The 15,634-nt window shown below is 31.6% G+C and overlaps 2 protein-coding genes across 2 annotated transcripts; one reads left to right on the top strand and one right to left on the bottom strand.

Annotated features, from left to right (window-relative positions):
- The first annotated feature begins 5,923 nt into the window (after positions 1–5,923).
- On the top strand, positions 5,924–6,899 carry LOC133822266 (uncharacterized). Its single transcript, XM_062254549.1, has one exon. It carries the CDS (start codon positions 5,978–5,980, stop codon positions 6,752–6,754), a length of 777 nt encoding a protein of 258 aa, XP_062110533.1. The 5' UTR covers positions 5,924–5,977; the 3' UTR covers positions 6,755–6,899.
- Positions 6,900–7,097: 198 nt separating this feature from the next.
- Positions 7,098–12,344, bottom strand: LOC133822265 (uncharacterized). Its single transcript, XM_062254548.1, has 6 exons — positions 11,967–12,344; positions 11,451–11,518; positions 9,550–11,362; positions 7,871–9,427; positions 7,706–7,754; positions 7,098–7,574 (listed from the first exon to the last, which is right to left on the bottom strand). Exons 1-6 carry the CDS (start codon positions 12,103–12,105, stop codon positions 7,427–7,429), a joined length of 3,774 nt encoding a protein of 1,257 aa, XP_062110532.1. The 5' UTR covers positions 12,106–12,344; the 3' UTR covers positions 7,098–7,426.
- Between the last annotated feature and the right edge of the window lie 3,290 nt (positions 12,345–15,634).

A 15,634-nucleotide genomic window follows, 5' to 3' on the forward strand; every position in this document is an offset into this window, starting at 1 on the left:
ATATATATATATATGTATGACTTGCTTAAAATTAGGATTTCTTTTGTTGAAATGTGCAATTGGGTGATCTTTGAAGAACTTTAAACTTTGTGAGCAGTTGGCTACATTTATTATTATTTATGTTAAACCCAACTATTTGTTTTATTTTTATAATTAGTTAGAAATATTATTAATTATAAGATATATTAATATTTATGTAAGGGTAAAAGTGTCAAAACCAACTCTTGCATCTCAATTTTAATTACTGTAATAAATAAATAAATAAAATATATATTTTTTGTATTTTCTTTCCTCTCTTTCCACCAAACATATAGGAGAGAAAATACATTTACTCTCCTTCCCTTACCTTTTCTTTCCCATATTTTTTCTCTTCTTCCTATTTTCCCATATTTTTTCTCTTCTTCCTATTTTCCCTCCACTCTACCAAACATAATGTTAAACTATCTAAAAAAATCAATTTTTTTTCCTTTCAATTTCCTAATATTTTTCACTTATTCTCATATAAATCATATATATGATTTTAGGAAGTCATCTCACCTCCATATAACTCTCATTTATATATAAGTATAACATATAGATTTTTTTCAATATATAATTTACAAATTTAAATGATATAAAAATATATACTACAAAATTAAATATATAAATATAAGTAATATGTTAAATATTACTATAAATTTAATTAACTAAAAAAATTATTTTGCAAGATTGAGTTGAATCAATCACCTATATAAGAAAAAAAAATACTAATATTTGGACATATTACAAATTAAAATGAATGAATGGTACCTTATATATATAGCCTAAAAGTATAACATCACAATGATTTGTAAACCATGTAAGACTATATGGATATTTTAAATTGTTAATTAATTTATTTGATAAATAAAAAAATTAGAATAAATCACAAATTATGTAAATCATATATAAATGATTCTATGAAGTCACCTCACCTCCCTATAGCTCTGCTTTATATAGATAGATAGATAAATAGATAGACATCCTACCAATTTTTGGAAAATTCCAAATGATTTACAGTGTCAAAAATAAAGTTCAAATAGTCAATTGTACTCGTGCTTATTTGTTTTATATGCGTATAAAACAGATTGTTTTGACCCCTTTTTCGGCACCGTAAATTATTAGAAATTTCCTAAAAACCAGTGAGAAGCCTATTATAATTATAATGTACACCGTCATATAAAAATTTGAGTTATAATTTATTCACATATCGAAAATAAAGATGAGTAGGCACTTCAGGAAAATAGGTCTACAGCGACGACTTAGATCCAAAAATCGTCAATGTAGACCTACAGTGACAACATGTCGTCGCCAAAACGTCGTCGTTGTAGGTCCATATGTGTAGAGACCTACAGCGACAACAAAATACTTTCACCGTCGTAAGGTATTTCTACAAGGATGACATGTCGGTCGCAATAGAAAATCCTTTTTTTTTGTTGAACTAGGCTATTGCGACGACATGTCGTCACTATAGGTGTTTACAAAATTAAAAAATTTGAATTTCAAAACCTCCTACTGCGACCACATATCGTCGCAGTAGGTCCATGGACCACCAACGTCTGCAGCGACAACATGTCATCGTTGTAGAGTGTCTGGGTTTATATACCTGCAATGATGACATGTCGTCGCCGTAGGGTTACGAAATCTCATATTTTTGTGTTAAGCAAGTACCCTACTAAGACGACATATGTAGTCGTTATAGGTATATAATTTTTAAAAATAATTAATTAAATAAGAAAACCAATTTATTATTAATAAAATAATATTTAATATTAATATGATATCAAGATAAAAATAATTTTGTTCAATTTAGTACAAACATAAGTAGTATAGTCTCCAAAATGTAAAAAACAACACAAAATATTAATAAATTTAAAAGAATAATATAACCAAACTAAATGACATCTAAATTAATCTCAAAGTCATCATCAATATATAATTTTATGAACATATATTATCAAATTTTATGAATGTATTATAAGTTTCATTATCAAATTATTATTTTAATTCTCACTTTTTATTTTTTCAAAAATAACAATAAAGTTTTATAATTGTAAAATTATTTTTTAATTTCCACTTTATGATGTTTTTTTTATTAATTGCTTTAAAATTAATTAAAAAATTTAATCACACTAACTTTAAAATTATTTTATAATATTTAATATTTCTAAATCTACTAAAATTTCGGCAATAACGATTGTAATATTCTATCCCAAAATTTAAAATCTGCTAAAAACTACAAAACTAGTCCGAGAACATACATATACTAATTATAAACATTAAATTATATTAATATAACATACCATATAATTTAAAAATACAATTCACATTCACATTTATATAAATAAACATATTCAACTAATTTCTAACTTAACATTTAATTAAATTAAATTAAAATAACTTGTGTCGGAAGTCTTTAAGACTTTTTTTATTAAATAACCAATTACACATCTAACATATATTAACATTGAATTAAATTAACATATTCATCTACAATACCCAATTACACAATTAACATATTAATCAATTACACAATTAACATAATAACATTTAATTAAATTAACATATTTAACACTGTCTAAAATACAATTCTAAATTGAAAAAAAAAATCAACACTGTATAAACAAACCAATAACACACTTAAAAATATAATTTAAATATTAATCAAACACAAAAAAAAAATATAAAAACAATACCCAAGGCTCGGAGGTTATCCAAAGGCGTCTCTGGCTAAGGATGATGCTCCACTACTCCAATCTAAAAAGAAAACAAAAAAATTATTTCAAAAACACATTTCTACCAAATACTAAATACATAAATATTTTAACAAAAAATTCATTTTAAAGGCTAAAATAGATAGAAATTGAGTTTAGATTACCTAAACTTGGAAGAAATGGGCAAGATCGGACTGGGGGGCATTGGATCGGCAAGGGGCGACAGTTCGTCTATGGTTTTGCAGAGAAAATAGAAGAAAACTGAAGAAGAAGAAGGCTCGGGTTGGAGGATTTATGCCATGATCTTATAGCGACGACATGTCGTCAAAAAAGAACATCGTTGCTGAAGAGGGCACACACTGTTTCATTTAACCTATAGCAACGACATATCGTCACTATAGATAAGGGAATAGTACACGAAGAGTTCATTTACTATGTGTCCAACCTATAACGGCGACATGTCATCACTATAAGAAGTGAAATTTTGACAACTTATTTTGCAGTCAACTTTCTCTCTGTTTTTTTACCCTTGTCGTCGCTATAGACTAAATTTTTAACTAACCAGTCAATAAAGTGGGGATCTATAGCGATGATATGTCGTCGCTATTGGTAGTGAAATTTGGCAACAAAATTTTGGCGGTCCGGTTTCCCTCCGTTTATTTTTTGGACCCCTAAATTTTTCCCTCACTTTTTATTTCTACCAGAACTTTACAGCGACGGCATCGTCGCCGTAGAGTTATTCTCTATCTCGTGTTCCCTCCAAATTCCAAAAACCCTACGATGCCGTCGCCGCCGTAGGGTTCCTAGAATTTGGAGGGGCATGCTGGCGTGATGTTGGCATGTCGTCGCTATAGCTAATTTATTTCAATATATTTTAAAAAAATTGTGGAATTCAACTACATGCAGCGACAACTTTACTGTCGCCACAATAGATGTCGTTGCTATAAAGTCATTTTCTTATATTGAGAGACAAAAATGATATCTCTGCCTAAAAAAACTCTCTATATATATGCATATAAAATTAGTATTAATTTAGATTTTTGCTTTTGTCCTATTCCATACATAACGGAACGGTGGGGTTGGATTGGGTTGGTCCTCCTACTAACGACGGACAATATATAGTTTTCTCCAAAGGATAAGGATCTTAATTAGCTCAAATTATTGACTTTTAGTTCCAGTTAATTACCACTTTAATAATGTTTTCGTACCATTTTAATAAATTAGATCAATATTACTGCCTTATAATTAACTAAAATATGTCCATACACTACTCATACTTTCTCCTTTTACGAAAGGTGTGCTAATTAATTAAAGTGGTCAATTATTTTGTCTATTGATCATCATCGTAAATATATATATATATCAACAATCAACAATAACATATATATGTTTACTTATTTTCAAACAAATTCTAATTTATGGATCGATTCAATGCTTGAACAGCTCGCTACATATGCTTATGAATCATAGTATCGGATTAAGTTAATTGATTGATAAGATAAATAGATAGAAAAGATAGATAAGATAAATAGATAGATAGAATAGAAAAGAAAAGAAAGAATATAACATCTGATACCACGTTAATGTCTAGAATAACGGAACATGCACACTATTTAACATTTTATTCATCCTTATCTCCTATATATAGGTAATATATATCATGCAATACATTCATATGTATATACAATTACTCTATCTAATACAGTTTATTATATAAATTGTTTTAAAATAAATTTATTAACAAATAAAAATATTTATTTTATTAATTTTTTTTTTTCAAAAAAATAAAATATCACACCAATTACTTCAACTTGATCGGACGGCGGAAAAACGTCTATTTGGGTGTAGTAGTCAGGATGAGCTATCCTGACACGAGACATTCCAAAACTAGAAACTACTCCAAGTAATAATAGATGCACTCTTAATCAATACACTCAAATTATATGATGTGTAAATAATCTACTTAATATTGAGATTTTTTATCCATCATAGTGGTGTAATTTGAGTCTTGCAAATTAAGATTGCCTCTATGTTATTACTCTCCCAAATTAATTTTTTAGAACCCTAAGTGTATGAGTGTATGTGTAGAGAATAATGGATAGGATATGATATCTACCGCGCGCGCTCATACTATTGACATGTGAAATGAAACGGGCGCCGCGCGCATGCAGCCCTAAACCGTGCGTCGACTATTATAGCTTTTGCAGCTGTCCCTACCCTATTTGGCGTTTGGTGCGCGCGGCATTAACTTTTCTACAACTAATTACCCAATTACATATATATATATATATATGTGTGTGTGAAAAAGGTCATCTTAAATTTACACTTGCATATAGATAAATCTCACTCACGGATTGGTCTATATCTCCACCTAATATTTTTTTTCTTTTTACTCACTTTTCAGAAGGAAAAAAAAAAGAATATATAAAGGAATAAAGGGAAATTCGTGTCATTCACGGGAACTTATGATAAGTATTTAGTAGTAGAATCATGATCAAGTGGTAAGAATCATTATTGTGGATCAAACTATATGTAACGCAGCTATTTTTATATGATGTTATGTATAGCAATAGCACTGTATTAACTGATCTAGACAGCCAAAGATTATAATTCTCAGCTGGGGAAGGTGGAGACTATATCATATATATATATATATAATGGTATTACAGTATTAACAGCGACCCATGTCCACTACGTACTACTCTTTCCGTCTCTCGAATTTCATTGCTTGATCATGGAGCATATATTTCATTATCCAATTTTGTTTCTTTCTTTTTAATCATAAAACAAATTATTATTTTTCATCAAAAAAATATTAGTTAATTATAATATATGTGGACTCGTATTAGAGGAACATCCTTAATCGAGTTTTATTTATGAATTCTTATACACCAAAGAAAAGAAGAAAAAACACTTTTACACGTATGCTCTAGCTAGTTAACAACAAAATAATGATTATTAATTTACAATGTTTGTATCAAAAGCTTTATTTAATAATTCTATTCTATAATATTAATCATTATAAAGTACCCTTATAAAATACATTTTGGTTGACAACAAAGCCTAATATATATAATATACCATAACTAATAATACAACTATATATCTAGCTAGGGTTAACATGACATACTATCACGTTCGTCAATATGTTATAAGATATATATATATATATATGAATATTGATCAGTTAGACATTCTTTAACTTTATAGAGAGAGAGAGAAGAGATTATTAGTTTCATGCAGAGATGAAAACCAGTTCTACTCATCAAATCAATAAACATCGATCAGCCATAATCAAATACTTCCTTCCCTCTCTCTTCCTCTCACTCCCTCTCTTTCTCTTCCTTCTCTCCCTCCAATCCGGTCACCGCCGCACCACCACCGTCACCACCACGATACAAGCCAAACCCAAGCCAGGCTCCGGCGACCTCCTCAGAATACGACCGGGATACTCCTCCTACGACAACTACATCCAGCGCCAGCTCAACAAGACTCTCAACCCGAAGCTCCGCCAGATATGGACGACCCGAGACTGGGACCGGAAAATCAAAGTCTTCTCTCGATTCTTCGACGAGCTGAAACGACAGAGCCTCCTCTCCAACGACTCCAGAGCTCTCTGCATCGGAGCCCGAGTCGGCCAGGAGGTGGAAGCGCTGAGGAGAATCGGCGTGTCCGACTCGGTCGGGATCGATCTCGTGCCCTACCCACCTCTCGTAGTGAAAGGAGATTTCCATAACCAGCCGTTCCGAAACGAGAGTTTCGACTTTGAATTCTCGAACGTGTTCGACCACGCGCTGTTCCCGGAGAAGTTCGTGGCGGAGATCGAACGGACGTTGAGGCCCGGAGGCGTCTGCGTCTTACACGTGTCGATATCTCGACGGGCCGATAAATACTCGGCTAACGACTTGTATAGTTCGGAGCCGTTGGTGCAGTTGTTTAAGAGCTCCGACTTGGTTCACGTGAAAAAGATCGACGGTTTTGGATTGGACACCGAAGTTGTTTTTCGTAAACGCGAGAACTGATCCAACGGTCATAATTCTTCTACTTGTTTTTTTCTTCAAAATATATATTCTTTACCGTATGTATTTGCAACTTCTCCAAATATGGGATGTACTGGGATTTGAACCTTAACACGAATTTTTTTTAATATTAGAAATTATTTGATGATATTCGAGCATATAATATATATATACGTCCGGTATATACATTTTTCATTATATGACAAGAATTAGATACAACCACCATATCATATGATATAATGACTCATAGTAATCGTATGAAAAAAGAACAAGTTGAGACTTGAGAAGGCTTGGTCTGCTTAATTGTTCTAATACAAAAATAATTATATAAAAAAGAGGAGTAAAGTGTAAGCAAAGAGGGAATTTGTTAATACTTTAAGGGACAAAAAGGAATTTCGTGATACTATTGCATTAATTACGGCCAATGCTAATAATGTCCTCTAACTTTGGATTGGACTTGGACCCACTATTAATCAAATAATTAATTAAATATAAGATAAAGATTAATCCTAAAGTCATTAATTTGGAATTTACCTCCACAACAACAATAACATATCAAAATTGGACGTAATCTACAACGCCGGAATGCCAAATGGAATGACATAGAAAATCGCCCTAAAAGAAGAGCAAATCTCACACTCTTGAATTCAACCAAAAAGGGTCAAAATAAGTATTTTATTGATTGGCTTGACTGTCTGGAACAACTTCAACTTGCTGACTCTCTTCCTCCAGGTGTAACTGGGCTGCTGTTTGTTTGGCTATCTTATATCTGCTTGAGCTTCTGAGGATCTGATCAAGAGCCATGTTCTTTGCACTCGAAAGACTATACCCAATACCAATAATAAAACAGAGGATAGATTTAGTAACTAATAATAATGGTACTAGATAAGATAAATAATTCTTTTGAAGAGAAGAGATATCTAGTTGACATGCATAATTTCAAATGTTACTCACTGCGAATTCTTGATGTTTCTCCCTTCACTTTTCGCCGAGTTATAAGATCCTGTTCGACCGATTAGTAATTAGAAATGTAATAATTATATAGGAGTAAAGACAATCATATAATGCAATGGCCACAATCCACAGGAAAGAAACTGGAAATAGGAAATTCTCGATTACCATTGCGCGGCGTTTTCATATTTGCATTGCTCTCCCCATCTGAGTAATCTGAGTCTGAGGTCAAGTGATCTGATGGACTTCTGGTGCTGCTATCTGAACCCACCACTTCTTCATCTTCAGAACTCCCATCATCATCATCATCATCATCCTTGAAAATTGACCCTGGTGTACCTATTAATTTTTTCTTTAGTTCTGAGCTGTTCAAGATTTCTCCATTGTACTTCTTTCCATTAGCTGCATGATTGGAATCCACACCTGTCCATTGCTTGTTACCCTGTATATTTTGCTTAGTCATAATCCTTGATCTTTGAGAGGTAGCCTTAGAAACCGTAACTGAAACAGAATTGGTATTTTTCTCCAAATGAACAGCATCTGCAACATTGTGGCTTCTGGTTTCTTTAGGAATCAAATTTACCTTATCCGACATATTAGACACAGGAGCTTTAGTCCCATTTCTAGAAGCTTTTGATTGCTTCTTCACAGGCTGAACTATTGATTCATCAGGCTTATCATTTGATATAGATCCTTGCGGAGAGATGGTGCTAGCATTTCTAGCTGGACCTTTGTCTTCAGTCTCTTGCTTATCATTTGACTTCAGGGAACTCTGCAAATTGGATGAATTTCCATCTAAATGCCCATCATTTTTATTATCTTCCTTGAAGTTAAGAATATAAGCTGCTCTCTTTGCTCTGGACATCATGGCAGCAGGGGCCCCACTAGTGGCAACAACTTCCGGCAAAGGTTTTTCCAAGTTATCTTGATTTCCCACTTCAGAACTTTTAATCTGATTATTAACTTTAGCATCAGGTCTTTGGGTAGACATTTGATCCTCTAATTGCATATTAGGAAGGTTCTTTTCTGATGACTTTCGTTTCCTTTTAGATTCTTTTTTCACTTGGTTTTCCACATTTTCAGCTTTACCCTGATGTTTGCTGGCTTGCTGCATGTTCTTCACCTCAATTTCAGTTAGGTCTTCATCTTTCTTAGCCAAAAAAGTATTCTCTGTGTTCATTTTCGATCCTGCTTTCTCATTTCTTTGAGACAAAGTACTCTCCTCCTTATTCTTAGCCTGATTGCCAGGCTGTTCACTGTAATTTGCTTCAAAAGGTTGAACAATTATATTAGGCTCAGGCTCCCCCAGACCTTCTTTACCTGATGTGACCACAGTTTTTCCAACAGAATCCTTGGTCTTTCTAGTTTTTCTCTTTTTACTAGAGTTTGAAAGTACACCAGTTCCATTTTCACCGCAAAAATCAGTACTGACATTTACATTTTGTATTGTTACCTCAGTTCTATCCTGGATATGTGAGTTAGGCTTGTTTGACCGCACTGTGCTTTTCTTTGAGGCTGTATTCTCTTCTGCAGCTCCTCCATCCCAACTAAGCGCAGAATTCTTATGCCCAGATTCACGAACATCCATTTGCTGATCAAAGGGCTCTCCCACAGCAAGAGAAGTATTCCCTTTAGCATCAGCAGGACAACGACTCTTTGAATTTCTCATTTTGTCTGCTGCACCAATTGCTTCCTCTACAGATGCTTTACTTTTATTTTCGACATCTAGACAAGAAACATAATTAAAAAAAACATCAGAAATTTTGTTTCAGGTATGATTATATATCTGAAGTTATCTAGCAACACAGATCAAAAGAACTTGTTTCACATGTCCACACAAGGCTCACCTAATACTGGGATCGCATGTTTTTCAGCTCCTGGGACGATATAAAATTGCTTCTCTTTTGTAGAAATTACTGGAGGAGTTATTCCTTGTAAAGGAGCAGATGCAGTGCCAGGCTCCTCACCTAAGTTTTTATGGTCAACTTCTGCAGTGATGTCATAATGCTCCCCTAAAACATCATTCCCCGAAGATGTAACCCCAGAAACTACTCGATTAAGTTTACTTTTTGATTTCTTTCCCTTTTTCTTCTTTTTTCCTGTCTCGTTACTCACTACATGGACATCATCGGTAGTCTTGGCAGTTAAACCATCCACAGAAGCATTTTCATTTTTATTCTTGTCATTACTCACTACATGGATCTCATCTGCTCCTGGGATGATATCAGATTGCTTCTCTTTCGGACAGACTTCCGGAGGAGTTATAACACATTCACCTTGTAAAGGGGCAGATGCAGTGCTAGGCTCCTCACCTAAATTTTTGTGGTCAACTTCTGCAGTGATGCCATAATGCTCCCCTAAAACATCATTCCCCAAAGATGGAACCCCAGAAACTATTTGATTGAGTTTACTTTTTGATTTCTTTCCCTTTTTCTTCTTTTTTCCTGTGTCATTACTCACTGCATGGACATCATCTGTAGGCTTGGCAGTTAAATCATCCAAAGAAGCATTTTCATTCGTATTCTTCTCATTACTCACTACATTGACATCGTCTGCTCCTGGGATGATATCAGACTGCTTCTCTTTTGTAGAGACCTCCAGAAGAGTTATGGCACGTTCATCTTGTAAAGTAGCAGATGCAATGCCAGGCTCCTCACCTAACTTTTTATGGTCAACTTCTGCGGCGATATCATAATGCTCCCCTAAAACATTATTCATCAAAGATGGAACTTCAGAAACTACTTGATTAAGTTTACTTGTTGATTTCTTTCCCTTTTTCTTCTTTTTTCTTGAGTCATTACTAACTGCACGGACATCATCTGTAGGCTTGGCAGTTAAACCATCTAAGGTAGCATTTTCATATTTATTCTTGTCCTCTAAAGGGTGCTGAGATACAACTTCTAGTTTACGGATCTCTTTAACAGAGTCAATATTTTCTTTCTGTGAATGTCCAATCTTGTCTTTTCTTCTTGCAGCTTGATCAAATTGCGAAGCTTCTTCAACTAACAGGTTGCTCTGCTCCAGAATTTCATTCTTAGATGCATCACTTTTGGTGGTGAGATACAATTCCTTAGATACAAACTCTGGTTTAGAGGTCTCTTTACCAGAATAAATATTTTTTTCTTGTAAATGTCCCATCTTGCGTCTTTTTGCAATTTGATCAGATTGCAATTCTTCTTCAACTAACTTGTTGTGCGGCTCAAAACTACCTTGCTTAGCTACATCACTTTTGGTGCTGCCAAACAATTTCTGTGATACAATTTCTGGCTTATTGGTTTCTTTACAAGAATCAACATTTGTTTCTTGCAAATGTTCAAACTTGCGCTTTCTATTTGCAACTTCACCAGATTGTGAAGCTTCTGCAACTAAAATGTTGTCTTGCTCAACAGTTTTGTGCTTCGAGGCATCACTTCTGCAATTGATATGTGCCACTGGGGTCTCTTGTTCGGGAACAAAACTGACATCAGCTAAAGTATTAGAGATGAAGCCATAGCAAGTTAATTGGTTGTTGGATTCAGGATTTTGGACAAGTTGTTCCTCATGATACTTCTTTACAACAGAAGCATCAACACTAAGAAACCATGTCTTCTTGGCCCTGTCAAGAGCATCAATTACAAGCATAGAATCTGGTAAGTGATAGAGTTGTCCAAGGCGTTTTACCTGCCAGGTAAACAAAATAACATTGATACATAGGTTGTTTAAAAAAAAAGGTTAGAGCAGTTGAACTGTGCCAGACAAAGAAACTCACCTTGATAGCATGAACCACTATCTGCCCAACATTTGTGAAGCACGATGTGTGTTCTTTCTCTATCTTCCCTGTTTCATAAACAGAAGAATCGTTCAACATTGAAGGAATTCATAGAAACAATATAGCACATGAACAAATTATCTCAAGAGAAAATATACTAAGATCAAATTACATAATATCACTGAGTCAATTAGCAACAAGGGTTTCGGGTTTTAACAGGTTAAGCTTGTATTATTGATGAAAACATCATACTTGATTTTCTACAAGAAAGGCATAAAATGCGAACTTCAGAGAAAAGACTAATCAACAATGAAGAAGAAAAAAACCATGTAAAAGGTAAAGTTAAACGAACAAAAATACAATTGCTCATTCTAAGGTATTCAATCAATCATGGATAATCATTAATAAGAAAATGATCGGTACTGAGTTCAATTAAACACGTTTAAAGAAGCCAAATATCACTATTTATAAAAAAAATAAATAAAACAAAGAGAGAGAGAGTAAAGACGGTTATACTTTTGAGGTCGGAAGCGGTGTCAAGTTCAGAGACGACCATGGCGAGGTGAGTGTCGAGGCTGGTGTCGATGAACACGGTGAGGTTAGTGACCACGGCCACGACATCAGAATCGGGGGTGGCGGTGAGTTTTAAAGCCATTGATTTTGGAACCAAAAAGAGGAAGAATGATGGAAAGATGAGACAAAGCCTCAGCGGCGTGTGGTTCTGTACAGTGGACTGGTTTCGAATCCGGCTAGTACGACCGGCGAAGGAGAAGATGATCGGCTACAGAAGCAGAAGACGGTGATGAGAGCAGGGCTACGGCCGAGTATGAGAGAAGAGAAACACACTTCTCACAACTCCCGCTTAAGGTTTGGGTTTCGGCTCTTATATATATGGGCCGATAACAGATCCGACTTTCAGTGTTTTATTTTAAAAGAAAAACATAAAGCGTAGCTGATTTTTTGCCTTTGTAACCGGGCATGAAGCCAATATTTTTTTTAGTGAGAAAATTACTCAAATTTAATAAAAGTATAATTCCATCTAATTCTATTAAGTAGGGTTTAGGATTCTCTTAGGCCGTTTAGTACGAGGAGTTCACAGTTTTTATATTACTAGGAAAGTTGAAGAGGGTAATTTGATAGACTGGAAACTTACATTATTGTGTTTGATTTTGCACCGTAATCTTATCTGTGATTCTTGGGAATATCACTTTCTGTGTTTGGTTGTGCATAGGAATCTGTTAAGTTTTCATATTTTCATAAAATTAAAATAATAATATATTTCATCAAAATAGTTTATAAACAATTTTACTCATGAGATGTTTTTTAACAAAATTAAAAAATACATCTATTGAATACTAGAATCAAGTATAATTTTTTAAATTACAAAAATAATCTTATTTTATTTTTAATAATATTTCATTTGTTATTTAAAACTAAAGTAATGATATAAAAACTTTACAAATCAATTTCTTTAAATAAACAAATATTATTTACATTTTATAGTTTGATATATGTATATTTGTTTTTATATTATAAGCTTCAAAAATCAAATAAGTCATTAACTAAAAAATTATTGATTTAAGATTATTTTTAAAAAAAATAATAATAATTTTGAAGTGTTTCACATTCCTGAGTATCTAAAAACTACTTGTCAGATGAGTTTTACATGAACCTAGAATCAAGAAAAGTTAAAACCACTGGAGTACAGATTCCCATGTTAGAAAAACTCAAACCCAGTACCAAACATGGGAAAATGTTCAAATTCTCATTCATGTGTCTAGATTCCTGCATATTAAACGGCCCATTAGTGTTTTGTTAGGAACACGTTTAAGGCGATTAAATCACTTTTTAAAAATTAATTTAAACATAAAAATAATTAAAATAAAAAGTAAATATCATTAAGAGTGTCCTACGTTTATCAAAATCTGGGTATTAACCCATTATCATCATCGTGGTCATCAACATAAATCTCAATCATAGTCAAAATTATAATTTCCCAATTCCAACAAAAACACATAAACACATTCAAAACAATTTATAGATTCCAATAAAACCACATTTCTCCTTCAATAGACAAAGCTCATATCTGCTAAACCCAATAGCGCATTGTTTCCAAAACCCACCCAAACACAACAAATTTCACAAACTGCCCACATTCAACAATTACACAAAAAAACAAAGAGAAGGAGTTGCTCCTACAGCCCAGTCGCACTTTGTCCCTGTCGATTTGGGCGTCGACTACAAAGAGAAACTCCAGAGCTCCTACTACACTTGATGGGCTATGGCGGGTTGGACACCTAAAATCCTTCGGAGCAGAGATGGGTCGACAATGCGGGAGGTCGGGGAGGGCACACAACAAACCTGGGTAGTGAAGGACTTCGGCGAGGGAGACCGAGGAAGGCACGATGGACTTAAATCATAAATAAATACATGATATTAATTTGATTAAGAACATTATTAATTAAATTAATAAAAATATTTATTTAAAAAAATAAATAAGTGTACAAAACACTACGCGAAGCGCGATTATTTTTTCTAGTATATATATATACTAGATACAAGCAACGTGCAATATGCACGTTTGTTTAGTTTTATTTATAGAATTTATTAATTATTTTTATTAAATTTATATTAATGTCATATAAATTTTGAAATAAATATTTTATTTTAATTAAATAATTTATTTATTTTTGTTTAAATTTATGTTTGTTCTAATTTTTGAATTTGGGAGTGACAACAAGAGATTATATATTATATGTTTAATGTAATATTAAATATTATACGTGTATTTTAAATTTAAGTATCTTGCTAGTTTTTTTTTAAAAAAAAAAGCAATTTGTTACTAATTCACATTAGATTATATTATATATTTAATATGATATTATTCTAATAAGTGAGTTTAAGTTTAAATAAATTTTATTTAAGTTATAAAATGTATGATTTTATTATTTTTAAATAATTATCGTTGTAGAATATCTAAAAAATATTATATTTTAATTTGTTTAATCATTTATTATTTTAAAATAATTATCATTGTAAAATATCTCAAAAATATCATATTTTAACTTGTTTAATTATTTATTATTTTTAAATAATTATCATTCTAAAATATCTAAAAAATATCTTATCTTAAATTTTTTAATTAATTATTTTATTTTATTTAAGTTTAAGAGATGTTTACAAACTACCGTTAAATATAAGAATATTCTGTTAGATATAAGAATATTCCGTTAAAGTTAACATTAAAAAAAATAAAAAACCGTTAAAACCAAGAATTTCCGTTATCTACACACTTTTTATATATAATAGATATAAATGAGAGCTTCAAGGAGATGATGTGGCACTCTAAAATTACTCCAAACTATCTTTTCTATTTTCTCCTTAAATCTAATTTTTTTATTCATTTTATTAATAAGGAGATATCTATATCTATATATATATAAATCTATATATATATATATATAAAGGAGAACTTCAAGGAGATGATGTGGCACTCTAAAATTACTCTAAACTATTTTTTCTATTTTCTCCTTAAATCTAATTTTTTTATTCATTTTATTAATAAGGAGATATCTATATATATATAAATATATATATATCTATATATCTCTTTTATATAAAAAGTGTGTAGATAACAGAAATTCTTGGTTTTAACGGTTTTTTATTTTTTTAATGTTAACTTTGACGGAATATTCTTATATTTAACAGAATATTCTTATATTTAACGATAGTTTGTAAACACTTAAACTTAAATAAAATAAAATAAATAATTAAAAAAATTAAAATAGGATATTTTTGAAATATTTTACAATGATAATTATTTAAAAATAATAAATAATTAAACAAATTAAAATAAGATACTTTCCAGATATTTTACAATGATAATTATTTAAAAATAATAAAATCATACGTTTTATAACTTAAATAAAATTTAATTAAACTTAAACTTACTTATTAGAATAATATCATATTAAACATATAATATAATCTAATGTGAATTAGTAACAAATTATTTTTTTTTAAAAAAAACTAGCAAGAAACTTAAATTTAAAATCAACGTATAATATATAATATTACGTTAAATATATAATATATAATTTCTTGTTGTCATTCCCAAATTCAAAAACAAGAACAAACATAAACTTAAACAAAAATAAATAAATTATTTAATTAAAATAAGATAT

The sequence above is a fragment of the Humulus lupulus genome, chromosome 3 (genome assembly GCF_963169125.1).
Source record: "Humulus lupulus chromosome 3, drHumLupu1.1, whole genome shotgun sequence".
NCBI classification, from domain to species: Eukaryota; Viridiplantae; Streptophyta; class Magnoliopsida; order Rosales; family Cannabaceae; genus Humulus; species Humulus lupulus.

Excerpts from the sequence above, each read along its gene's own strand:
- LOC133822266 (XM_062254549.1), top strand. The coding sequence starts at position 5,978 with ATGAAAACCAGTTCTACTCATCAAATCAATAAACATCGATCAGCCATA.
- LOC133822265 (XM_062254548.1), bottom strand. The coding sequence starts at position 12,105 with ATGGCTTTAAAACTCACCGCCACCCCCGATTCTGATGTCGTGGCCGTG. Across the intron at positions 11,519-11,966 it reads CACCGCTTCCGACCTCAAAA|GGAAGATAGAGAAAGAACAC; the intron begins GTATAACCGTCT and ends TTTATGAAACAG. Across the intron at positions 7,755-7,870 it reads TATGAAAACGCCGCGCAATG|GATCTTATAACTCGGCGAAA; the intron begins GTAATCGAGAAT and ends TCGGTCGAACAG.